The 27,958-nt window shown below is 36.5% G+C and overlaps 1 protein-coding gene across 7 annotated transcripts in view; it reads right to left on the minus strand.

Moving 5' to 3' along the window:
• The window catches only part of SYNE2 (spectrin repeat containing nuclear envelope protein 2), a 332,365-nt gene that overhangs the window by 155,771 nt on the left and 148,636 nt on the right, over positions 1 to 27,958 (minus strand). For all 7 annotated transcript variants that reach the window (XM_082840730.1, XM_082840728.1, XM_082840729.1 and 4 more), the window contains exons 33-45: positions 23,109 to 23,267; positions 21,856 to 22,017; positions 20,152 to 20,253; positions 18,996 to 19,196; positions 18,478 to 18,649; positions 17,832 to 17,944; positions 16,399 to 16,601; positions 15,838 to 15,957; positions 15,448 to 15,739; positions 14,210 to 14,361; positions 12,973 to 13,282; positions 11,644 to 11,808; positions 8,625 to 8,966 (exon numbers count right to left, since the gene is read on the minus strand). In XM_082840730.1, the coding sequence (XP_082696856.1) occupies positions 8,625 to 8,966; positions 11,644 to 11,808; positions 12,973 to 13,282; positions 14,210 to 14,361; positions 15,448 to 15,739; positions 15,838 to 15,957; positions 16,399 to 16,601; positions 17,832 to 17,944; positions 18,478 to 18,649; positions 18,996 to 19,196; positions 20,152 to 20,253; positions 21,856 to 22,017; positions 23,109 to 23,267 (2,493 nt within the window). The remainder of the gene's footprint in view (positions 1 to 8,624; positions 8,967 to 11,643; positions 11,809 to 12,972; positions 13,283 to 14,209; positions 14,362 to 15,447; positions 15,740 to 15,837; positions 15,958 to 16,398; positions 16,602 to 17,831; positions 17,945 to 18,477; positions 18,650 to 18,995; positions 19,197 to 20,151; positions 20,254 to 21,855; positions 22,018 to 23,108; positions 23,268 to 27,958) is intronic.

Genomic DNA, 27,958 nt, shown 5'->3' on the forward strand with positions numbered 1-27,958 from the left:
TAAAAGATTTCCCATTATTTTGCTAAGGTATTAGTTTTTATTTTCAGGTTACTTTATAAGTGAAATACCATTTAATTTTGCCATATACTTTCATGTCAGTAAAAATCTTTGAGGCATCAAGTCTGTGAATAAAATGTGTCCACATATCCAAACAAGGTAGAAATTGCTGTTTTAGTAGTAGATAGTAGATACATTACTAGATAGTAATATAAGATGTTAACAATAGGGGAAACTGGGTAAGGGATATATGAGAACTATCTGTACTATCTTTGCATGCTTTCTGTCAATGTGAAACTATTCTAAAATTAGAGTTTATTTAAATAAAACAGATACTGTCTGGAGCTCCATCAATACTAACTGGTAAGAAAATTCAGCTGACCAGTGTTACTGGTTTTGAAGTATTTACTTGGCACTTAGCACGAGTCACTTCTTCTACAAGGCTGCAAATAACTGAAATGATTTTTCAAATTTCCTCCATTTCCAATTTGTTCGTGCAAACTACGGTTAAAATCTCCATGGAAGGCAGCATCTTGGGTGGGGGTGGGGGGTGGGAGACCCAGGAAGGCTGTGAGAGGCAAGGACAGAGGTGCTACACCACAGATTTCATTGGCCCATGGGTACTCTATGCCATGAACTGCAATTCTATGAGGTGGACGCCTGCCTCCTTTTAATCTGATGGCTACTGTTGCTTACAGCACCCAACAAATCCACCTGTAGGGCAAGCGCTCCTGCGCTAAAGGCATAGATACTAAACCCAGGAAAACTTTACTTCTTATCAATAATTTATTAGGAATTCAGAGCCCTGGTCTCTCTTACCTGATGGACTGGTCACTTACGGACTAGCCACATTCATAACCTGCCATTTGTAATCTGCCTTCCACGGTCAGGGAGAGCATCCTAAAAAACTTGAAATCACCCCATAACACCATTTGTTTACCAACTCCAAAAGCCATGTTTCCACTTTGGTAGAAAAGCCAACAGAATCCCTCAAATGAACATTTTAAATTTAAAAGGTAACATTCCTGGGCTTCCCTGGTGGCGCAGTGGTTGAGAGTCCGCCTGCCGATGCAGGGGACGCGGGTTCGTGCCCCGGTCCGGGAGGATCCCACGTGCCGCGGAGCGGCTGGGTCCGTGGGCCATGGCCGCTGGGCCTGCGCGTCCGGAGCCTGTGCTCCGCAGCGGGAGAGGCCGCAACGGTGAGAGGCCCACGTACCGCAAATAAATAAATAAATAATAAAATAAAAATAAAAAAATAGTCACTGTGCAAGTGATTTAAAAAAAAAAAAAAAAAAGGTAACATTCCTTTGCTCATGCCCGAGAGGTTAGAACACAGGCTTGTGTCCCGATTGGCTCCTGGAAAGATTCTCCTATATTTCATAACCAGTGATCATTTGCTCATCACCCTTAGTGGTGTGTTATTTTTATTTTGCAGGCTCATTTGAAACATCTTATTTTAAATTATAAGAGAATTCAAATATATTTAAAACAACAGAATATAACAGATAATCATTACCCATGACACAGATATAACTGATATAATTTTCTATATTAAAAATATAATTTACAGCCCAGTCCTCAACCCTTTCTCATCTCTTCCTCCCTAGAACTAACCACTATTCTAAAATCCACACATACTTGTCTTTATACTTTGACTACATGTGTTAATATACATACAGTATTGTTTTATATATTTTTAATTCTTATAAAATTGGAATCATACATGTATCATTTTACAACTTAGTTTCCTCACTCAGCGGTATGTTTTGAGGTTTATCATGGTGTCAGATATAAATCCCATTCAGTCATTTTACGTTTGTATACTGTTCTGCTATCTGAATGAACACGACTTACTTGTCTGTCAGGCTACTATGGACATCATCATTGCTTCCAACTTTTCCTATTATAGATATTACTGTGATAAACACCCTTGTTTTAGGCCTTCTTGCACTTATGTGTGAGTTTCTTTGGGACGTTTTCCTAGAACTGAAATTATTCCTTTTGATTCTCGATAGACAGTTATTGATTTGTTCCTACCAGCATGGTAAAAGAATTTGTATTTTCCCTATTCATCTCTGGTATTTGGTACTAACAGACAATAATTTCTGCCAATACATCGGGTGTGAAGTTGACATCATTATTGTTTTATGCTCCCTGGTCATATGAGTCTTACCTCCTGTGGATTACTTCTGCATAATCATTGACTATTTTTTATTGGGTTGGTTATAATTTCTGGTGTTCTTTTATATACTGGATACTAGTCTTCTAACCATTTTATGTACTGCAATTATTATCGCTCAGTAGATTGTCTTTAAATTTTATATATGGTATCTTTTGTTGACAATGACTTTAATGTTTTAATGCAGTCAAATTTATCAATCTTTTCCTGTTTGGGCTTCTGCTTTTAGGGCCTTTTTTTGTGTGTGTGTGGTACGCGGGCCTCTCACTGTTGTGGCCTCTCCCGTTGCGGAGCACAGGCTCCGGACGCGCAGGCTCAGCGGCCATGGCTCACGGGCCTAGCCGCTCTGCGGCATGTGGGATCTTCCCGGACTGGGGCACGAACCCGTGTCCCCTGCATCGGCAGGCGGACTCTCAACCACTGCACCACCAGGGAAGCCCTGAGATCTCAAAAATATAATGTATACATAATAATTTATTTTTATTTAGCCTGTTCAAGGTTCTCTGTACTTCTTGAAATTGAGAATTCATATTATTCTTCAATTCTGGAAAATTCCCAGCCTTTCTTTTCCTCCATTCTCTCTATTCTCTCCTACAAGTCCTACCAGAATTGTGTTTGACCATCTCATTATAGCCACTGGGTCCTTAAAATCTCTTTCCTCTTTTCCATCTCTTTATAGCTCTGTGTTGGATTGTGGGTAATTTTCTAACATTTTAGCGAACTAATTCTCTCTTCAAGCTGTATCAAGTGTGCTACTTGACCAGAGCAATCTTAATCTCAATGACTTAAAAAACATTATTGAAGTTCCTTATGGTTCTTTTTCAAATCTAACCTTTTTTCTCAAAGTATTTTATTCTCTCATTATGATTTCAAATCCATCTATCACTAACCATTTAAAACGTATTATTGTATGTTTCAAACTGCTGCACTGTCTCACTATCCCAGTATATTAATTCCTCTCAATTTTAGTGATGAGGACTCTTCTGGTGGAATGTTGCTTTGTGTTATTGATTGATTGACTGATTCATACTAACTCAGGGTTATCAGACTTTTTTTTTTTTAAACTACATTGTGGGAATCCCTATGACCTGATCGGTAGAACTGACCGCACCCCCTTATGCAGATTTGTGTTTGCTTCTTCCAGGTACCTCAAGGAGATAAAGACAAAGGCTGATTTACATGTTAATTTCTTAACTTGAATGGCTCCACAATGCAAGTAGTATAGATTTGGACTCTAAACCTGTTTGAGATATAGGGTGGTTCTGATTTCTCATGGGAGACCTTCTTTTCCCACCCGCAGTCAGAATAGGTAGGTCCTAGGCCTTTCTCTGGGTTAGAGATTTTCTTGTTGGCCTTTCTCCCTTTCTCTTCAAGGGCCCTGTCCATTCTGGAGTAACCACTCCAATGCATGGACTCTCATGAGCCCTTATGAACTCTAAGCCCCAGGACATCTGATTCTTTCCCTTCTCCACTTCTCCTGGAATTTCTCTTAAAAAAAAAACTATGATCAGTATAAACTTAAGACAAAGTATAACTTAATAAGCATACATATTGAACCTCTGAGCATAAATGGAATTTTCAAAGTTAATAATAAATTTAAAGTAGAAAATGACGATTCTATCAAAAGCCTGGTTCTGTTATATTGCTAACTATATTTACTTTTTTAAAAACTGTTGCTTTTTTTCAACCATGTCTCTTTTCTTTGAGTTTGGCCTGTTTGGAAAAGAACAGGAGGTGAGAAAGAATGTCATCAATTCTCCTAAAGGGTAGGACTGTGTTACTGTCATTTTTATGTCCCTTAATTCACAAAGTAAACATTTGACTTTAACATTCAAAACACTGAGCTTTAAGTAACTAAGCATTAGTCTCTGGCTTGCGCAAACCTAGCAGCACAGTCAAGAGGTAAAGACCATGACAGCTTCACTATCCTTTTTCCCATTCAGGGGCAATGGCCCCGTGGCTATAATAATTCTGTGACAGTGAGAAACTGCATCTATCACTTATAACCTGCCAACATTGGGACATTGTCATACATACTCTAGAGGATATATTTCTTTCTTCTCTAAAGCATTCCAACATGAAGTAGTAAAACAACAATTCTAAGCGTAAGCAAACATCCATCACTTTTAGAGACAAAACCGAATGGCAGATCAGGTTAATCTCAGAGGCTGCCTCTTTCTCTTAGCATATTGTCTAAAATGTTAACATGACCCGTAATGCACTTGGGACTTAGCCAGCCCTGCCTACCTCCCAGGCCTCACCTCTGTCCTTCTCCTCTCCTCCTCCCGCTATGCAGTGGCCTTATTCCAGTTTCTGACTCCTCATGTTTTCTCCCCCCACAAGAGGAAATTCTACTTTCTCTGCCAAGAGTGATCCTGACACCCAGCTCTGAGCTCTGTTATCTCCAATCCACGCTGCTGGTCTCAGGTCAAGTGCTGTTTCTTTAGAGAAGCTCTCTGAACTTCAGAGAACTACAGTTCAAGCCAGCCTCCTTTATTATAGATAATCATGGAAACGTGTTCCTTCCTTTAGTTGCTGTAATTAGCCTCTCATCAGTTAATTAGTTGATTAATGTATGTCTCCTCCTCTAGACCAGAAGCTCTATGAGAATAGAGACCACGTCTATTTTCACTCACTGATGAACCCTAACTGCCCGTTCAAGAAATTTTTACCGAATGGATGTATAGATGAATTCACATTAGAAAAAATAAATAAATAAGAGAATTTCATTTAGTCTTCAATTGCCAAGATTAACAATTTGTGGTTTATAAAGTAGAGTTGGAAAGAAATTGAGGACCCATCAATCTAGCAGCTGTGGACCAGAGATCTGTTAGGAATGACAGGAACAGGGCTTGGTTGGGCTTAACGAGAGTAGAGAAGGTTTGAAACACGCATGAGAACTGGAGTCAAACAGCATACTGGCATATTAAACCTCAATGAACAACCCACATAACACATTCAATAAAACTGTGAGGTAGACCACCAAGCATCAGGCTGGGTAGAGGCGCCTGGCTCTAGTCCCAGCTCTGCTAGAATGAGAACTCGGCTGATTAACATCTTCTGACATTAATTCCCTAATCTGAAACACAGGGTTAGGAGAGACATTTTCTAAGGTTTCTCAGCCTAAGATTTCAGGACTTTGGAGCGTGTTCTCAAATGCATGCTGCTTGCAGATGTTAATACCATGTAAGTCCCTTGTCCTGTAAAGAAATAAATCTTGGATTGAGAAAAATACCTCTAGAGTAAGAAACAAGATTGGCATCCTGGCCAGAAGAGCAAAGTAATACACTTGGAAGGCAGAGTTGACACATGGCCCAACTACATGTTCTATTACAAAATTTTTTTTTACTGACTTACTAGGATAACCAACACCAGAAATAAACATCATTTACTCCAGGCCTGAAAACTCTTTCCTCCTTTTCATTCTAGTACTGCCTCCCCTGAGTTTCTGGTCACTCGCTCACAGCTGGACGCCTTGCATGTTCTGTATCTGTGATCATCCACCTTCCAGGATTTCTCTATGGGCGCCTTCTTAAATATTGAAATTATAAATGCTCAGAAAATGTTGAAAAGAACAAAAGATGATTCAGACATACTAAATTATACCTAATGACAAGGAAATTAAAGAGGTAATTATAGACAGGTAATTATAGACAAACTTTTTTTTTTTTAAGAGCAATTATGTCATGTAGGTTGACACTTGGGAAGGAGTGGGCAAAAAAAGATCATTCAATACAGGTTAAGCCGTAATGCCGCTTTATGAATTTTTAGAAAAATAATAAATGAAGAATGTATCAGTTTCCCTGTGTTTCCTTTTTATCATTTCCTTTTATGGACACCTGGAATCTTAAGAGATTAGTCAGTCCTCATTTTTTATCATATCCTAATTTGTTACTTCACTTAACCTATATAGGAAGGGGGAAATGGAAGGCAGTTTTGCCTTTTCATATTTAAATAATTTTAGAAATTCACCTCTGTAATTACCCAGTATGATCTGGGATCATAAGCACCACACCCTTCAGAGCTGCATTTTGTAACTTCTTTTGTCTCTAAGTCTGCATTAATATTCTTGATATTAAAGAAAAATTCAGCCAAAGGTCCAAATCTAAAATATCTCCTAAATTTCATCTAAAATGAAAGTCTTGGCAATGGATTCAAACATATACATGCAATTTTGAAAAGTGCAATCACACTTTCAGCAACTCTAAGACCAAATGCAATTTATCAAAGAAATAATAAAATTAAATAAAACTTCCTAAAATTTTTTCTGGAGACAATTTTACATAATCTGATAAAAGCCCTTCTAGGCTCCAAAAAGGCACATGAAATGAGCATTAATTAGATATTTAATTAGTATTAGATTTTAAACTGTGACAATTGTATTCTAACTTCTAGCTGAATGACTAGCACAAAAGAGGTCTCAATAAATGTTTTTAATAGATTAAATGGTTATTTTCACTGTCACAATAGTTTTTGATTAATCAGATTTATAATTCTGTAAATTGTGCTTTTCCGTGCTCTATGTATTCATTATATAGAGACTCTTGCTTAATTTACACCTGCATCTTATATTTGTCACTTTGTATTATATTTGTCTATGCTGATTTTGATCTCTTATACCAGTTGTAGTTCAACTTTCAAACTGCTCTTGTATAGAGAACAAACTTGTAGTTACCAGTGGGGAGAAGTTAGGGGGAAGGAATAGGGGATTAACAAACTATTAGGTATAAAATAAGCTACAAGGATATATTGTACAACATGGGGAATATAGCCAATATTTTATAATATCTATAAATGGAGTATAACCTTTAAAAATTGTGAATCGCTATATTGTACATCTGCAATTTATATGATATGGTACAGCAACTATACTTCAATTTAAAAAAACTTAAAAAAATTTTAATAAAATGAAAATTAAAAAAAATTTTTTTAACTGCTCTTGATCTTGGTCTAACATTACATAGAATAAAGTAAATACAGTCAGTACTTAGCGTAGAGAAGATAAGAAGCACAGATTCAAGAAAAAAGATTCATGTTACAAAAGAGGGGGAAAAAAAGGTAAAATGTCGCTAGAAATTAAAACTAGATTCCTCTAGGCCAGACCTGCAAAAATTATTTGAAGACTTAAGTCCCTCCATCTGCTCTAAAAAAAATCATTCTAATGAAGTACCATAAATTATCAATAACTCATCATTCAAGATTAAGTGAAATCTTAATAAATAAAAAAATCTTATTGGGTTATGATCTTTATATAGTTTTCAATATACTCTATTGAATTTGGAGGGTTCACAGCCAAAATTGGTCTGAGAAGCTAATCTTAAAGTTATTAAGCAAATCCCTTTAGCAATGTCATGAATTAGGATAGAAAGCACTCAGGTATTTTTCCTTTTTTACTTATTTACTGCTCTTTAAATACCGTTAAGAAAGTTTCTTTTACACGTACAGCTTCAAGAGTTTCACCACAGGGCCCTAATCCTTTAAGATATATTTCCTTAGCTCTATCTAACACTGTTTGTGGGATTTAGAAGTCTTCTCCTATGGCCAGAGAGATGCTCCACCGGCGTTTAACCTTGTTTTACACATTTCTAGAAAACCTTATCTGGTTCCTCTAATCCTCCATGATTTCTGCTCTAGGAAGACAACAGAAGTGCAGGCTCTCTTCATTCCTGTGTATCATGTATTCCATAAAAAGCCGACAAGAACCCACACCTGAATGGTCTAACCTTTGCTGCTGTCCCACTGGACCCTGGATTGTGAGAGGCTGACTAACAGGTAGGCTCTTTCAAATGTAGCTTACTGGATGGCTCTTTGTGCCTTTTCCATTTCAATCTCTAACCTATGAGAAAGCACTTTAAGAGCTACAGGAAAATGTACCCATTTGGATGTTTAGAATGAAAACAAAACAATATTCTTTCTTCTCCACAGGGACCATCAGGAGGCTGAATGTTGATATTCTCACACCAAATGATCTGACAACATTTAAAAATACATTTGCAGTACAGGGTTAACGTAAGAAGAAAGGCCCCTATCCTTTCAAATGGTCTCTGATTTCATTATGAAATCAACCGAAAAAAAAAAAAAGACCCTAAAAAATAGGGCTGTTGGATTTTTTTCCTAAGAAATGTGGGTACAGCACATTTTCTTTTGCCTTTTCCAATTTGCCTTTGAGCGCCTGATCCAGGAAACTGTATCTGATTACATATCAGAGAGAATAATAAACCTAAATTGATGACTGACATTTCTAACAGATGAACAGTAATATTTCACTGCTGAAATCCTGGACAGTTTTCTAAGGGCTCTTTTGACAAGTGGGCATCATAAATAGCCAGCAGATTGAGGGTTTAATTATGAAATCAGAAGGCTTGATTCACGACCCTCTTTTCAGAGTCCAACAACACCTCTTCATTCGCAGACACGATGTCTTAGAGATGCAATCACAAGCACTTACCTTATTTATTTCCCAGTCTTCCTCCAACTTTTCCACTGCAGCTGAGTCCTCAGTGGACTCCTGTACATCAGAAGTGACCTGCTCCTCTCTGCCTGGCAGAGGAAACTTTTCTCTCTCTTCTGTTGAGCATTTTGATTTGAGAATGCTGTTGAGACAATTTTCCATCTCCTGCTTAGCAGATTCAAGTCTGTTTTCCAAATCTTTTTGTTTACACTTAAGTGATTTTATATCATCTTTAATAATCTTCTGTCCCACTGAAGATGTATTTTGCTTGATGGATTTCGCTAAAGCTAAAATCTTCTCTAATGTGCCATCTTGTAAACGGAGACTATTCTCTAGTTCCTGTGAGTGGAGAAAAGATTGTCACAAAAGTATCACTGTTCAATTGTCACAAGAGTTAATTGACTTTTGTAAATCATAGCGTGTTCTGCTTCACTAGTGGAAAGTATAAAAAACTTATCAACCCGTATCACAAAGAAGGAACTTTGGGCAAAATTTAAACCAATGTAGCAGCCCAGATCAAATTCTCTAACAGATTTCATAAGATGCTAGAAATGTATAAGAAGTAACAAAGAAAATTTTCACAACCAGTTCCTGGAACATAGGAAATGGTCAACACATATTTGTTGAGTACATATTTTGCTCAAGATACTACATAATATACAAGTAATACTAAAATCAAACACAATCAAAACACTAAATAATAAGTGCCTACTTTGTGCAAGGCCCTAAAAAGAATAAAAGAATCATTTAGAGTGTGCCTGCATGAATCTAGTGCTAATATTTAAAATTCAGAGCAAAGTTTAACTCAATCTATCGAATGTAATATCTTAAATATATTAGAAACTCAATCAATATTTACTAAATGCATGAATGGATGAGGCTAATTTGAGACCTCTATACGCAAAAGGAATTTGATAAACTATAGCAGCTACTGATGTGACTACTGAAAGAGAATAAGCCTTAAAGTTACTAGGTGAACTATATAGTATTTAGTAGTCACTGTTCTAATGGACTATACAATAAACATTCATTCATCTAACAAACAGCAAGTATTATGATAGGTTTTGAAATTACATAGATGAGTAAAACACAGTCCCTTCACAATCCTATAGTCTAGTGAGAAAGACAAAGAAATAAACAGATAATTGTAACAGAATATGGAAAGATGTATGCTAACAAATAGGTACAGGTCATCGAAACATTTTAGCTGGAAGAAGGGAGTTCCAGATTGCATTTTGATAGACCCGAGGTGGCCATGGGATAGGTGCACCGGAAAGGGTGATACTGCAGGCAGGGAGCCCATTCAGACGTCTAATGCAGGGATCTGTGAGATGAGGGTCTGCTCTAATGCAGCAGTAATGGGGGTAACAGTGGAGGGACAAATTGTTGAGATAATCCAGAGATGAAAGAGACAGCACTTGATGCCTGTCTAGATTGGGGAGTCTGGGAAAGGATATCCAGGTTTCTGACCCGGCAGCCTAGAGAGATGGTATAGATACCCACAGAGTCAGAGAAGAAGAAGCAGGCTCATTGGTAGGGAACTGGGGTATGGAGAAAGGGAAGGAGATGATGAGTTATTTTCTGGACATGCTGAACCACAAATAACTATGAGACACCCAAGGAGAGATGTCTAGTGGGGTCAGAAGACCCAAGTTGTAGACCCACTCTGTCATTTAACCTGGGTGACCTTGTAAGTTCCTCGCCTCTCTGGAACTCAGCTCATCATGTATAAAATGAGGAGTCTTGGGACTTCCCTGGTGGTGCAGTGGTTAAAATTTCACGCTCCCAATGCAGGGGACTGGAGTTCGATCCCTAGTCAGGGAACTAGATCCCACATGCATGCCACAACTAAGAGTTTGCATGCCACAACTAAGGAGCCCGTGAGCCGCAACTAAGAAGCCCGTGAGCCACAACTAAGGAGCCCACCTGCCGCAACTAAGACCCAGTGCAACCAAATAAGTAAATATTTTTAAAAAGATATGTTTTAAAAAAAATGAGGAGTCTGAACTTGACAGCTTCTGAGATTCCTTCTAGCTATAGCAGAAGGCTATATTTTAATTTTTCAACAGGAGCCTGAGCTCCTCAGACTGAGGCTCGTGTCTTGCACTTTTCTCAGTATCCAAGGCACCCAAACAGTGCCTTGGACATGATGAGCCCTCAACATTTGTAAAATTATCACTGTTAAAAGGGAGGTAGCCTTGTCACAATGTCAAGCTGTTCTGGAGGGGAAATCTTGCTTGATTCCCAGGTTCCTAAAAAGAAGAGATAAGAAATTCCCAAGCTCATGCCAGCAGTGCTGCCCTGAGACTTACCCCATGCAATCTCCAGTCAAATAACTGTGAAAGAAGCAGCTAAGAAAATGCTTTACTCTGTTTTCTTCTAGAGGACACCAGTTGGGCCTGTTTATGTTGGCTGTGCAAACAGTGAGCATCCAAGGAATGTGTTTTGAGAATGTGGGTAAAGAGCTGCAATCCTTACTGTATAAGGAGAGAGGTTGTTGAAGTGAGGCTGAGAATTTTAAAAGCCCTACATCTGCAGAGACCTCTAAGGTAGTCCATGAGTATGAAAATTAGTAAGGTGAAAAGTATACAACTCCCATCCACCCATGATGAAGAATGCAAAATTGAATCATTTCTCCCTAGGTCTTATTGCATTCGTTATATCCTTTGAATACCCAGTATCTCCTGGAATCACTGTGCTGTCTCTTAAACAAAGATCTCCAGGAGCTATAGACTGCTCATGGGTGGAATTGTCTCTAAGGGTCCAGAGCACAGAGTACTGTTCAAGTCAAATTATAAATGGATTTGCTCACTAAAGAAGAACATTTCCACTTTTTATGACTGGTCAGGACTTTATCCAATAGTCATCTGAATAGCATTTTCAGCATTTGAATTTTTTCTTTTTTTATTTCTTTTCTTTCACCATTTGAATTTTTGATCAAAGACCCTGATTTGTCAAGTTGTAATTAATATTGATTTTTTTAAAATGTCTATCATGTCTGGACATTGTTTAATACCTGCAGTTTCTGCATTTTTTCCTCAACTGCTATTTGATCCACAGGCTTATCAGAAAAACCGACAAATTCCTTGGAGATATAGTCCAATGCAGTATTTAGGTCTGTGATGCAAACCTGGTATGAGTCGTGTTCTTGAACATGACCTTCCAATTTTTCCACAGAATCCTAAAAATAAAACATTGACAATGCATGCATTAGGTCCCTGAATTATCCCACTCAGAAAATAATTAAATGGTTCATAAACACTTGTTTTATGAGGTTTCATCTTGAAAAAGGAATATGGCCATAAATCATCCAGAGTTCTTAAGTAAAGTTTTTAGCGTTGAGATATTTGTTTCCCCCATGTTTCTTTGCCTTCATTTCACTCCCGAAAACAATCTGTCAAGAGGTTTACAAAATGAAATGACTACAAATTATATCATCAAATCACAAACACCCATAACAAAGCAGTTCCCTTAATTATCCTTCTTACTACAAGCAAGTACCCACTCTTGGAAATGAGACTATGTGAAAGCAACCTAACCTCAGATTCCTTTCATAAGACTCAAACTCCAAAACTGTGTGTTAGGAAAAAGTAATCCTAACTCAAGAGCAAGACCACCTTCAGGTTCTCTCCCTGGAATAAGAAAATAAGGTGACCGCACCTGATCAGAAAAGAACAGCAATTATTAAACTAAATAACTCACAGCCAAGTGGGTATAAGCAAGATTATACCCACACAACTTCTGCTATCTGTATAAGCAAGATTTCTTACCCAGGAAAGATATATTGAATCTGGCTTTCCGTATGCAAAGAATTATAAACAATTCTCTTAAAAGAATAATATGCCTCATGACAAGATGACATTTTACCTCTTAATTCTTTTATTGCAGATCATGTGGAAAGACTCAAGGGAGAAACCTGATAAGGTTTATACAGAATAATGGATATAACTATTGTAATAGATGATAGATGGATGGATATGTGAATGGATGGACGGATGAATGCAAGCATGGATGAATGGATGGAGAGATGGAAGCTGCATGGACAACTTTGACACTGTTACCTACATAAAGATGCCTAAACATATCTTAATCCTTCCAACCCCTTATGAGGGGAACTTAGATGAGAGGAAACAACACTATTATCAAATAATACACACTGGATTTCTCTAGCAAAACTGACCAAATTGATTGCTCCATCTTGAGTAGTTAGTATTTCTATCTAAAACTGATAAATTTTAAAAACTTTTGATTTACCAAAAGAACAAAACAACGGTCCTATATACCAATATTACATAATTATGCATAATTAAGACAAGCATTTAAAATTTTACTTTGACCATTTCACCTGTAGCTGTTGAAGAAGACTTTCATGTAGATGCTTTATTTCCAGCCACGGCTCTTCACTAAAGTTGGGATTTTTAGTGCACTCTAAGAGGTAATTTCCTTGAGATTTTAACTCCTCTAGTAAGGATGTCAAATCTTGTGCTTTCTGAAGGAATTTCTTGTAAATTTTTAATTGAGCTTTCTTCTCCTGCAAACCATGTTGCAGAGCAAAGCCCACTTCTTGTTTCTTTTTTAGTTCTGTGAGCATTAATCTCAGATCCTCCTTACTTTGCAAATACTTCTCGCCTTCTAGTAGAAGCTTTTCTTGATGGCTAAATTTAACAAAGTATTTTACAAATGAAATGATACATCAAAATCTTATAATACAACATGCATTATTATAAAAAGCATTAAAATAACACTACTGTACATTACTCCCAGGGACTTCTTTGGCATTATAACATTCTAAATAGCACTAAGTTTAGCTCAGAAATCAAGATTAAAATTAGTTGTAGTATTACTTTAAAAAAGTATTGTTTTTTGTCACATAATTTGATCCGAGAACAAATATTTAATAATTTAGATTTCAAACTATTTCAGTTTTTATTGTTTAAATATAATTATAATATTCCATGTTTTTCTTTTTCATATAAGTAAAATAAATAAGCATTCAGTATATTGGCCAACTAACTAGTTTATGTTTTCTACAGCTTAAATTTGTTTTGATCTGTTTTTCTTAGAAAAATATAAAATTTACATTTCCACCAAATATTAAATGTATCATTTAAGACACGATATGAATTAAGAATTTTCACCAGAATTATGCCCATTACATTCAGACAACGTTTATCAATGTTTACACATTTAAGAATCTCTTAGCATATATATTTAAAAGCATGAATTATCCTGCAGTAATACCAGGAAGATACTGAGGTTGTCTGGGGAAAGGGGGTTTTGGTACAGAAGGGGAGTGTTGAAGGTGGAATGAGGTAGACAATGTTAATTTGTTACCAAGGGCCCCACGGGTTGGTGCACCAGCCAAAGTAAACGCTGCCGCCGAGGTATGACAGCATGTTCATATCTGGTGCAGAGGACTATTCTTCTTCGCTTCTGCCTCAACATTGTGATTGCCCCTGATATTACTTACTTTCTCTCCAAAAGATATATTATATCCACATCCAGAAGGCAGACAAAACATACTTGTTATGGCTTCATTGTACAACAAAAAACCATGAAAGTGGTGAAGGCATGCCCTTTACCTTAGATATGTGTTGGCTAAGTGGAGTGTGTTGTCCCACTGGTTTCTGATATCAGTAAGGGTCTTTGGAACCATCGGAGCCTTGCTGCTCTCAGCCTGACTCACGACGGTCTGTATTTTAGCGTCCCCTTCAGGCTTTAGTAAAATGATTTCCTAAATCAAATAAGAAAGATCTTAAAATCTCATTCATACCACACAGGGATATTTCATATGATATGTTTTTATTTATAAACATTATTCAGAGATTCTAACTGCAGAGTAGATTTCAAAATTACCCTTTCATTTTTATATATTCCCCAAATACAAAGACATCCTTCACGTTGTATAGAACTGGTTCTCAGTAAGCATTTGTCACATTGATCTGATGGCATTCCTACTCTTCTCTTGATTCTCAATTGCCCTCAAAGAAATTATATGTCAAAAAATCCGTGGCAAATCCTCCTTCCAATCTGTACCATTATTTATAAATAAAGAGTTAGGGTAACAACCTGAACAAGACACTTCTGTACACCCAAGATTGGGTTTATGGCTTCCCATAGGAAAATGCAGAGTGCCTCAAACCAACTGCTGTTTCTCCACCACAACGTAATTAATTCTCATTCCCTGCAATTTTATTTTCCTCTTTTGCTCCAAACAATCAAGTTCCTCCCTTCTTGGAAACACTACTCCAGATTCACCTTCCCTGGAAAACCTTTCAGATATAATCCCAAATGATCCTGATTACTTCACTATGCCAAACTAACCCTTACGGCTTGACCGCATCATCCTCTGTACTCGGTATCTGATAAACTAAGAACCACACAACCCACTCAGTATCTAATAACCTTTAGGAACCACACACATCCACTCTGAAGATGAGCTCCTCTCCAGCCCTCACCTTGACATTGCCGATGCCTCTGATGTACTGACATACATTCTTTTAACATCCTAGCAAATTTCCACCTGCTGCAGCTCTAATTTATAGTTTTAATTTCATTTCTCCTGCACTCAGTGAAGACGGACAATAACTGGACATTGCTCCCACAAAGAGAGGATATACTTTCTCCCTTTTATACGCATTAAAATAATTTTAGGTCCATCATAGCCCTTCTCTTTTGCAAGCTTGGTCATCTGAATTCCTTCAACCAATCTGCAGTGATCCTATTTTCCATTAAAAAACAAATCTTTGCAGTTTTCCTCTATATCTTTTCAAAATTAGAGTTCACTCTGACCTCTGAAATTTAGTTTCCACAGTTATACCTTTATTTTTTGGATTCTTTCCTCAAGTGGCATTTTGCCTTCAGATGAATTCAAAACCATCAGGGACTCTTTAATCCCTGTTATCCAACGAATTACATCATGTGCAAGATCATTAAAGCTCTGGTCCTTGGCAGGAGGTAACTTATCCTCTTCGTCAATTTCACATAATTGTCCCAATAATGTCTGGTATCTATTGATCAAATGTGTTGATTCTGTTACTATTTCTTCTTCCTCAGTAATCCCATATTCCTTCACAGAGTTGTTCAACTGGGCCATAGATTCAAATTGTTCCCTGTAAATTCCAAATATCATTGAAAGTTTACAGGAGCCACGACACCATTTGAGAAACCATATTCCCCAGAAGTACATTTCATGCAAGATCAGCTATACCTCTTTCTAGCTAGAGTTTGGCCAAATAGCTCAGTTTTCTCTCTTGTTCCTTCCATTTCTTTCCATTTCTCTTCTTGATTAGTCAACCACTTACTCAGGTTTCTGTGGTCATTCTGGAGTCTAAAACAATATCACACACATTGGAATATAAAATCAGCAAAAAGTGTTTATCTGAAGAGAAGGTTGGCACAAATCTTGTGAGCCAACCAGGTTTTTTACTACATCTTTTTGGTTTCTTTTGAGAAAATTTAATTTGTAACATTAAAATCTGAATAATAATAACACGTATTATGGCGGAATTCTAATGAGCCATACATATACATCATAAAGAACAGGAAACAAACAAACAGAAAATATTTTTGGACTCTCCCCTGAACCTTGGCCATAATTTGAGGAACTCTCCAAAATTCTATATCCTAGAGTCAAACTTGGGTTTGAAACTACATATTTTATTTTTGAAATTTGTGTGTACGTGTATCCCACTGCTAGCTGTACTGAGGCAGAGTACGTACGAAGATATCATTAGCAAACATGCTATTAGACATCACCTTTACTTCCTACCTCAGTAGCTGCTGCAAGCACTCATCAAGCTCCTTTGCTCGTGCCTGGCATATGGACTCCATTTTTTCTAATTCAATTTCTTGACTTACGATCCAACTGTTAAGCTTCTTAACAGGTGCTTTGGGCAGATGCTTTTTCACATGATTCAGTACAGTTCCCACCTGCTGTATTTCACTGCCTCTTCCTTCAAGAGTCAAGAAATCCTTAAGAAAGACAAAAAGTCAATTATATCCTATGGGCAAGTCTAAGTATGGTCCCTGCCACCCCAGTGACACTTTCCCAAGATGGTACATAGACATGCCATCTTCATAACATCCTATATAAAAGAAGTTGCTATGGAGAGGTGGCTAAGTGCAATAGCAAATGATCAAAAGACAATTTATATTGGTTCTAGAATGTGTGTGTACATTTGCATTTGCATCTGACTTTCTGGGAATCACATCAAGCAAAATGATGCCACCATGTGGGTCAGTGGGAGTTAGACCGGGAAAGCCACATTTTCCTATCCTGGCTCTGCTGAGCTTCTCCCAAATACTTGCTCCTTTCTGGCAATCAATATGTAAAACTAAATAGCCTATTCTCTATTTAACTTTGTCCAAATCAGAATTTTATTTCAATGTTTGTGTTTCAAGGTTTGAGCATCAATTGTTGAGACCCATGCAATGCGCAAAGTTTAAAGAAAAAGTTGGAACTATAATTTAAAAGCAGAGAAGAAAGGTGATTTTGTCAATAAAGAATAGTATTATCAAAGCAAGGAATTACACTGGGAACATTTAATGCCACTGATAAGTCTGAGAGCATAAGTTATCACCAAAGCCTAAAGTACTTGATAATCTACCATAAAGTGATCAAGAATTAAAGGCGCCATACGCATTTGAAATGCCCACATTATTGCCTCTTATTTCAGGCTGTCTTCCCCCACCCACTCCCATCAGCAGTGTATTAAAGTTCAACTACAATTTTTAAAAGAAATATGGCTGGGAAAAAAACTTTTTAAAAAGTCAAGCAATCTCTTATAGAAAGTAAAGGGGTTTCAAAGTCCAAATTAGGTAAAGCCTTTTTTTTTAATCAAATATGATTTTAACACAACTGAATTCACCAGCAAACATTAAGTTAAACAGCATCTTAGAATAGTTGTGAAAACAGAACCTTTTTAAGTCACTTACACCCTTACCCAGTAAACACAGAGTGTTAAAAATACTGGGTTGGCCAAAAAGTTAGTTCGGGTTTTCAGTAGATGTCACGGAAAATCCCGAACGAACTTTTTGGCCAACCAGTATTTGGGGAAAGGCCAGGTTTTTTTGGAAATACTATCTCTATGTAGGGAAATTACCAAGTCAAAATAGTTATTGTCCTATCTACTTATATATAGTTCTATCTCCAGCATTTTAATTTTGATAAATTTTGATTGAAATTTAAACGCGTCTTCTTACAGAAAGCTTTTGTAGTTTTTGTTCCACGCTCTTTTTTGTTTCTGATGGTTCAAAACACTCCTTAAGGTTCACTTTAACGTTGCCAAACCAGTCATTAAAGTTCTTGCACTGATCTGCAGGAAAAAAACAAAAGAAGCTATATTCATTCAAGGAATACGTCACAAACCTTGTTAAAGTAAAATATTTTGAGACTTGCTTCCCATGCCATGGGTACAAGTCACTGTAAAGTGATAATAAACTAAAATCTAATTTTGAGGGTTAATGGAGCCGATGTGGTAACTGTGGCATATTTTCTATACCAAACCTCCTTTCCAAGCATACAGGACACCCAGAGACACCTGCAGGGGCAGCCTGCTCACAGGCATGACCCCAGACTCTGACAACAAGGAGCAGGTCAAACACGAGGACCCTCGTGACTCTCCTTCACGAGAAAAAGATCTGGTGCTTGAACAAAAGAGATGTTATTTACGATAGGTGTAGATCAGTGAGTGTTTGCTCCTAAAAGATTTATCTGAATATTATTCCCTTAAATAGAGTGTGTGCAACCATCTCTAAGTGAAGCTTAGATTAATTAGCCTTTGTGCTCACAGTACTTATTCATACCTCAAGATTCCCAGAGGCACAGTAAGAGAAACATTGCACTCACCATTCAGTAACTTAGAGAAGTGATCTTGCAAAACACTTTTTTTGGTATTAAATAAATCACTGACACTTTCATATTGCTTTTTTAATTCAGAGAGTTCAGGAGTCAGACAACCTATTTGATTCTCAAGTAATATCATACTGTGTTTCTGCTGTAGAATTTGCTGTTGAATCTCCTAAATATATAAACAAACAGACAACACTGAAGTCTTAAAAATGGGCTCAATCTACACAAAACATATTAGGTATCCATTGTTTCTATAAAAATCTAGATGATTTTTTATTGGGTAGACCTGCTTTCTCTTAGCTAGTAAATGTATAATGCAATGCAATTTAATATCAAATAATGACCACAAAGCAATTCAAAGGTGAAACAGTTAAATATACACAAATTGTTTTTCTGAGTTTTTCCCCCAGACTTATACTATTTTTATAATAATTATTAACCTCAAGAGGACAAGACCATCAGAAACAAGTGTGAAAATAAATCTGAACCACAGAAGAGAAGTAGCTGGGAAGTACCTCTAGTTTAGTAAAGATCTCCAAGCTGTCAGAAGGAGACAGGGCATTTAAGAGGGACTCAGTCATTCCAATCTGGGTCTTAGCCTGGTCGAGATCCTCCCTTAACTCAGCTGTGCTGCCACCGAGTGCACTGCAGTAGGATTCTCCTGTTAAACGCATTTTCACATGTTCTATCTTGTTCAAAATAGAGGACTCCATGACCTGAAATCATGAAACATATGACGTACTGTAATGGACGTGATTTAACTAGATTATAAGACACCTGCACTGCTGAAGAATGAGTTGAAACTTCGTTTCATTTCAACGTGAAATAACTTCTCTCTTTCTGATTCTTCCTTGTTCAACATCACTGATACAATTCAAACATTGCCTTTAAAGAAAAACAGTAACTTGAAAAAAACTGAAATTGACATTCTTATTTTTTTCTAAGAGACTAGGTGAATCTTCCCCTTAAAACAAGTTTTATTTAGCATACCAGTTGAGGTGCTATCTCATGGTGCTTATTGGAAAACCTATTAAAACATATAGAAAAAAATTAAATAGCCAGCATTTATTAAGTGTTTATTACGTACACAACATCATGGTAAGCACTTTATATACAAAATACAGGCTTAAGAAGGATAAGTAACTTGCCCAAGATCACAAAGTTGGCTGGCAGCAGACCCAGGCCCTCCCCCATAAGGTCTGACTCCAGAGCTTATATTCAGGCACTTTGCACTCTGATTTAAATAAAAGTCTAACAAATCTCTTCACACAATAGAAAATCACACTTGGGGCAATCTCCCTGTTACTCCATCTAGCAACCAATAAACTTGGAATCTCTTGAGCCATGTTCTCCTTCCTATGCCCAAGACACTTATGAGGAAACCCTTGTTACTTTACACGGAAGCAAGGTAACATCTCCCCCTCTGCACAAGAGGCCTGTGAAATAAACGAAATGAGAATAAGAGAATGCAAAAAATTATTCATTCTAAAATGGGAGAAATATAATAAACTATGCTGGCTATTAAAATTTTGGTTGGACATGACTAAAGATGAATCAAGTAATGATCCTAATTTTATTTTAGGTTTAAGTTTTAGAATTCTGGCTTATGAGCATTACTTTAGAGGATATAGACCATCTTTAATTGCAACTTTAAAATAAAAATTTTCTTACCTGTAATTCAAGAGGTATTTCACTGCTTTGAAGCAGGAACTGTATCTTAGCCACTCTTTTAGAAAATTCTGAAGGTTTTTGTTCATGAACTTGTAACTCTTCCTAAAACACACAATGTTAATGGAAAATATCTTTTTATTTTATACCTTATTTTCTGGTACCCCTGATTGCTATTGAAAATATATAGAAACTGAAAGAGCCTTTAAATTTCCCCTAATCACTTGATTTTTGATACAGTCCTGGGAGTTGCAAAACTAAGTGTCTTCATGGGTCAGGCATATGTTATAACTGAGTGAAACACTCTAGCAATAAAACGAGAGGGGCCAGGCTTGCACCACAGCAGAATGCAGTGCCTACCTAAAGGCATGACATCTCAATAGCTCTGTACATATAAACATACACATAAACATATAAAGCCAACACACACACACACACACACACACACACACACACACACACACACACACACACACACCATGTTGGCAGAATTTGGCCCACACGGTAGCCGTTATAATCCTTAACTTCAAATTTTTAAATAACCTGTGTCTCAAGACAAATTTAAGGGATACTTAGTGACAATTCATTTCACTTAGAAAATCAAAATCTTACTTCACAACTGTCATAATATACCCAGGAAACTCATAAATCTCCACACATTTTGAAAGTCTTTTTCCAAAAGTATAAAAATGGATATGTGAATTTAAAAGTGAATAAAGTGACCAAAATTAGAGAAAAAAAATAAGACTTGAGACATTAGACGTGACATACTGAAAAGCCATCATACACGCATAATACATTTTTATATTACACTGAACCACATATAACTGCCAGACTTAACTGTTTTTTGACATACGAAGATTGTAATTTTATCTGGTCCAAACTAATAATATGCAAACAACCAGCAATAGAAAGAATTCTTTTTAGAGTTAAAAGAGATAACTTTAAAAATATTTTAACTTTAAAAATATTTTTTTATTATTTTTTTCTTTCCCATTATGGTTTATTACAGGATACAGAATATAGCTCCCTGTGCTATACAATACGACCTTGTTGTTTATCCATTCTATATATAACAATTTATATCTGCTAGTCCCAAACTCCCAATCTATCCCTCCCCCGCCCCCTCTCCCTCTTGGCAACCACAAGTCTGTTCTCTGTTTGTGAGTCTGTTTCTGGTTTGTAGATAAGTTCATTTGTGTCATATTTTAGATTCCACATATCAGTGATATCACATGGTATTTGTTTTTTCTCTTTCTGACTTACTTCACTTAGTATGATTATCTCTAGGTCCATCCATGTAGCTGCAAATGGTATTATTTCATTACAAGAGATAAGTTTAATTCTTTCTAAATGGCAAAACCTGAGATCACTGTTTTAAAAAAACAGCCTCTTTTGAAGCTCTATAAAGATTTTGATATTCAGCCTTGTGTTTTTACTTTACTTGAATCTTTTTACTTTACTTGAAGTATAGTTGATTTACAGTGCTATGTTAGTTTCAGGTATACAGCACAGATTAATAATACCTGCTAACATCTTCCTGGATACCACAAAGAAAACGATGGAATTCAGGTCTCACTCAAGGAATAATGAAAGAAATAAAAGATTTCTTTGTGATTTCTCTACCCCTCTTCAAGAAAGCAGACTTGATATTAAAATGTCAACTGTCTACAAAAAGAACAAATATTTTATTTCTGCTTAATTAACCTTCAGCTCTTGTCTTTCCTCTTCAGTCAGTTGATGTAATTCCATTTTTTGAAGGATCTTTTCAGTCCACTCATCAATCCCATTTTTTAAGTTAAAAAGCTTGTCCCATAAAGCTAGAGCTCGACCAAGATTTTCATAGTAGTCTTCTGTCTTCTCATTTATCTACCATAATTAAAAAATAAAAATAACATATTTAGTGGTGAAAAGCATAAGAACCATTGTTTCAGTCAAACACAACTTTAAAATAAAATTTTAGATTACCTCTACTTGCTAAATAATTTGCTTTATTCATCAACAAAAAATTCACTTTAACATACCGTGTAGTTCTTTCTTCTACAAAAAAAAAAAACTTAGCTGGTTTGCTGCAATTTATATGCAATTGAAAGCAATAGTTTTCCTAGTTTCTAAACCACAATAATAAAAAATGCTTTTAAAAACCCAGAGCAGGGACTTCCCTGGTGGTGCAGTGGTTAAGAATCCGCCTGCCAATGCAGGGGACACAGGTTCGATGCCTGGTCCAGGAAGATCCCACATGCAGAGGAGTAACTAAGCCCGTGCGCCACAACTACTGAGCCTGTGCTCTAGAGCCTGAGAGCCACGACTACAGAGCCCGTGTGCCACAACTACTGAAGCCTTAATGCCCTAGAACGTGCATACTGCAACTACTGAGCCCACGCGCTACAACTACTGAAGCCTGCATGCCTAGAGCCCATGCTCCGCAACAAGAGAAGCCACTGCAATGAGAAGCCCACACACTGCAATGAAGAGTAGCCTCTGCTCGCCGCAACTAGAGAAAGCCCATGCACAGCAATGAAGACCCAACGCGGACAAAAAAAAATTTAAAAAAATTTTAAATATCAAAAACCCAGATCAAAATATAGCACAAATTCTTAATTTATAATTCATAAAAATATCATTACTACTCAACCAAAAATTATTTTTAAAATATTAAATAAATATAATGTTGAACATCAACTGGTTGCATGGATGGATAATACATTAATTAGTTTATTTCAAATAAGTAGAGTATGCACTTGTATATCTAAAAGAGTACAGACTCATTTGTTAGTAAAATAGTACCTAACTCTGGGCGTAAAGCTAAATCCCTAGTCACAAACTTTATATTATTTGAACATTTTTTATAATGAGCACTTTTGAATTTTGTAATTAGACAAAAACATTAAAGATACAAAAGAAAAGATCAATTTAATTGTTATTAAATAGAATTTCTAGTCAATTAAATTATCACTTACATCAAGCCACCTATCCACAATAATATTAGCCTCTTTCTCAAAAGGAGGCTCTTCAAAGTTTCTCATTTTATTTAGATGAAATTGTAGATTTTTGCAGATCTGGTTAATCTTGTCTACAACTTCTAAATGTTCATTAAATTCTTCTTTAACAACTTCAATCTGTAAAAATGATATGAAACATGTTTTGATATATTGATACAAATATAAGACTTACTGTCCCACTTTCTCAATGAAAAGTTTTTAGAATCCTAAACATCTGGTTTATTAATAATCCTACACCCAAATTCCTTGTCCCACTCTGCATGATGAAATATTTATAATGATCTAAAACCATCTTTCTAGTTCATGTGAAATAATATTCTACCAAAAAAAAGCACCTCTATTCAATCGTATAAAAAAGTGACAGTTCCTAGACTGCTCAAATAGGAATCATCTTTGTCATTTTGAATAACCTAAGTGCTCATCTGAATAAAATAGACAAAACTCTAAGACATCTTTAATGTGACTTCTAGTTTAATCTTTCATGATTCTAACTTCCATGTCATTTCTAACATGGAAGGTGAAACACTATTTAACCAAAAGGCCAATGATCTTAAACTACAAAATAAAATGTGTGTCGAGTAATGCAATCTTAATGTTTCCACTCAATTTACTAATCTTATACAAGCATTTTTAATGATTGTATAAAATTTGAAAATAGTGATTTCTCATAAATAAAAAACTAAAAATTATATACCCACAGGGGACTTCCATTTCTGGGAATATACAGTAGGCATAATTTTCCCATTAAGCACAACTAAAAACCCTGGACATCATATACAAAACAGACTTAAGAAGACTGAAAAGTGAGGAGTTCAAGGAAGGAGAATGGCTGGGAGCATCAGCTCCTGAAGACAGCCTGGTGGTGAGCTCCCTGAATTTTTTTTTTCCCTTGGATATCCCAGACTGTGTGCTGGAGAAGTCAGAAGCTGGTAAGATCCACAGACACAGACCAGGAAAAGCCTTTTCTCTTCAGCCCAAGAACCAGGAATAGGACAACCTACCAAGACAGAAAACTTTTAGGAAATAATCACTCACTGGAGCAAAATACCATAGGAAACACTGTAGCCCAACGCCCACCTGTGCCAGCAAAGGTCAAGTGTAGAGCCTAGACAGCCAGCATCTCCAGGCTGTAACAGGAGCCCCACTCTCCCCCAACCAGGGAAAAGAAGGCTGAGTAGAGCTGGGACTTTCATTCCTGCTGGGCAGTAACAAGTGCGCGCGCGCACGCGCGCACACACACACACACACACACACACCCATGATGTCAGGGGAGGCTACCTAGGGAGCTGTAATGAGGAGCCAGGGAGGTGTCAGTAGAGACATTGTGGGGAAGCAGAATGCCCACCCCCAACCAGCAGTAACAAGGAGCCCTCTGTCTCAGGTGTCCTTATTTTCAGACAACATGATTATCTATGTCAGAGAGCCCAAGGAATCTACCAAAACACCCCTAGAACTGATATGTGGGTTCAGAAAGGTCACAGGATACAAGATAAACATAAAAATCGATTTCACTTCTCCATATTAACAATGAATACGTGGACACAAATTTTTAATATTATACCATTCACAATTACTCAAAAAATTGAATACTTAAGTGTAAATCTAACAAAGCATGCACAGGAACTATACGCTGAAAACTATAAAATACTGATTAAAGAAATCAAAGAAGATCTAAATAAATGCAGAGACATACTAAGTTCATGGATCAGAAGACAACATAGTAAAAATGTCAATTCTCCCAAAATTGATGTACAGGTTTAATGCAATTATTATCAAACCCAGCAATACTTTTGTAGATATAGACAGGATTATTCTAAAATTTATATGGAATAATAAAGGAACTATAATAGCTAAAGTATTTGAAAAAAGAAGAATAAAGTGGGAAGAATCAGTCTACTTGATTTTAAAACATCATATAGGTACAGTAATAAAGATTACATCAACTGGCAGAGGGACAGACACACAGATCAATAGATGAAAGTGAACCCAGACAAATACACCCAACTGAGTTCTGACAAAGATGAAAAAGCAGTTCAAAGGAGGAATGGGAGCCTTTTCAACTTATGGTGCGGGAGCAACTGGACATCTATAGATAAAAACGTAAACCTTGATCCAAGTCTCACACCTTATACAAAAACTAATTCTAAATGGATGATGGACTTAAATGTAAACCATAACACTATAAAACTTTGAGAAAAAAAATAGGAGAAAATCTACAGGATCTTGTGCTAGGCAAAGAGTTCTTAGACTTTGACACCAAAAGCACAATCCATGAAAGGAAAAATTGATAAACTGGATTTTACCAAAATTTAAATCTTTTGCTCTGCAAAAGACCCATTAAGGAGATGAAAAACAAGCTACAGTTTGGGAGAAAATATTTGCAAACCACATATCTGACAAATGACTACTGTGTAGAATATATTAAAAACTCTCAAAACTCGACAGTAAAAAAAACCCCAAACAATCTACTTAGAAAATGAGCACAAAATATGAAGAGATATTTCAGCAAAGATGACATACAGATGGCAAATAAGCACAAGAAAAGATGATCAATACCATTAGCAATTAGGAACATGCCAATGAAAACCACAAAGTGATACCACTATATATCTATCAGAATGACTAAAATAAAAAGTAGAGGCAATATCTAATGCTGGCAAGGATGTACAGAAACTGGATCACTCATACATTACTGGTGAGAATGTAAAATCGTACAGCAACTCTGGAAAACAGTTTGAAAGTTTCTTTAAAAATGAAATACATAATTAACATACAACCCACCAACTGTAATCCAGAGCAATTAACCCTGAGAAATAAAAACTTAGGTTCATAAAGAAGCCTACACAAACGTTTATAGCAACTTTATGCATAAGAGCCAAAAACTAGAAACTACCCAGATGTTCTTCGGAGGTAACAGTTAAACAAGCTGTGGTACATCCATACCGTGGAATCCTACTCAGCAAGAAAAGGGAACAAACTATTGATGCATGCAAGAATCCGAACGAATCTCCAGAGAATTATGCTGAGTAAAAATAACCAATCCCAAAAGGTTAGATACTGTATGATTCCATTTATATAAGATTTTTGAAATGACAAAATTATAGAAATGGAGAGCATATTAGTGGTTGTGAGGGGGTGGAAGCAAGAGGGAAGTGGCAGGGCTATCCGATGACAGAACCAGGGATAGTCTGGTGATGGAAACGTTCCTCCTCTTGACTGTATGATTGTCTATAACCTGACTGCAATATTGCACTACAGTTTTACAAGATATTTCCATAGGGGAAACTTAGTAAAGGGCACATAGGATCTCTCTGTATTATATCTTATAACTGCATATGCATCTACAATTATCTCAAATTTAAAAGTTTAATTTAAAAAATTAAAATTACTTAAATGTTTTAAATGGAAAAATAACTGGGGCAGTTTCTGTCTCCTGACTGGAAGCTGACTGATACATTGGCAGAGCTGAGATGCAGACTCAGGTGTTTTTTTTCTCCCAGTTCAGGACATTTTGCATAGGGCATAATAAATGCTTGTTCAATTAAATGAAAAATACATATGTGTATGTGTGTGTGTGTGTGTGTAACCTAATTTTTATTACATTCAAAGAACTTTGTTGTTACATTGACACAAGCCACCCGTGGGTGAAGAGAAAAGAAAGAGCAGGAGAGGATACTTTTAACATTGACAGGAACTGCAGGCTTTGTCCTACAATGAATGGAAGGGGTAAAATAAAGGAAACTAGATCCCCCCCTGACATTTCCCAAACTTTAATAGTCCCCTGACATTCTAGCCTTCTAGTCTTACTTTTGCACTTCTGCCTTTGATTAAAGAGGGTGGAAATTTGGCACCATATCCTAGATAAACATCCAGGTTTCTATGGTTTTGAAGGACAAAAGTTCTCAGTGGTATCATACTTCAGCCACTGGTGCAAAGCATCATGACAATACATACACCAGAAACTGATTGTTTCTGAAGACAGTACCTAAGTCATCACAAAATTAACTGAGAGTTATGTTAACAATTGGTACTAAAATTTGCTTTTTTCAGACAGTTAAAAAAAGCATATGAGAAAATAACTAAACACAAGTGTACTTCTGTATCTTCCATACAAAATGATATATTATTTCAGCAAATATACAAAGATACCACACTAGATACAAGATTCTCAATATAATAATAAAAGCCTGGGCATTTATACATTTGTTAAAGGTAATTACAGTTGTTTTGTTAATTTTTAAAATATTTTTCTGAGTAAATCTTTACATTTCAGAAAGGGGTACAGACAAAGCAAGGTTAGCCATTTTTTACTTCTATAACATACATGTTTCAAATATGTCTTCAGGGAAGGCAATATTAGGACGATTGGAACATGACTTTGTAGTCAGATAGACCTCAGCTTAAATAATGATTCTGTCACTTATTAGCCATATAATCTTGGGAAAGTTATTTAACCTCTATCCTTACTTTGTTTCTTTGTTTACAGAGAAAGTTGCTAGTCTGTCCAGCCAAGCCAGGGGTGATGATGCCATCCCAGTGGACCTGGAAGGCAGAACATCAAGCCAGAGAGGATTATTCTCAAGCCTTACGGTTTAATGTTGTTTGCCTTGTTAGGTTTCGGACTTCCTTGGGACCCAATACTTCTTTCTTCTTTCCTATTTCTCTCTTTTGGAGTGGATATGTCTATCCTATACCTGTCCCACCACTGTATTTTGAAAGCATATAATTTGTTTGGTTTCATGGGTTCACAGCTGTAGAGTGTAAAAAAATGAATAAACAGGGCTTCCCTGGTGGCGCAGTGGTTGAGA

This window comes from Leucopleurus acutus, assembly GCF_964270905.1.
Source record: "Leucopleurus acutus genome assembly, chromosome: 1".
Lineage (NCBI taxonomy): Eukaryota > Metazoa > Chordata > Mammalia > Artiodactyla > Delphinidae > Leucopleurus > Leucopleurus acutus.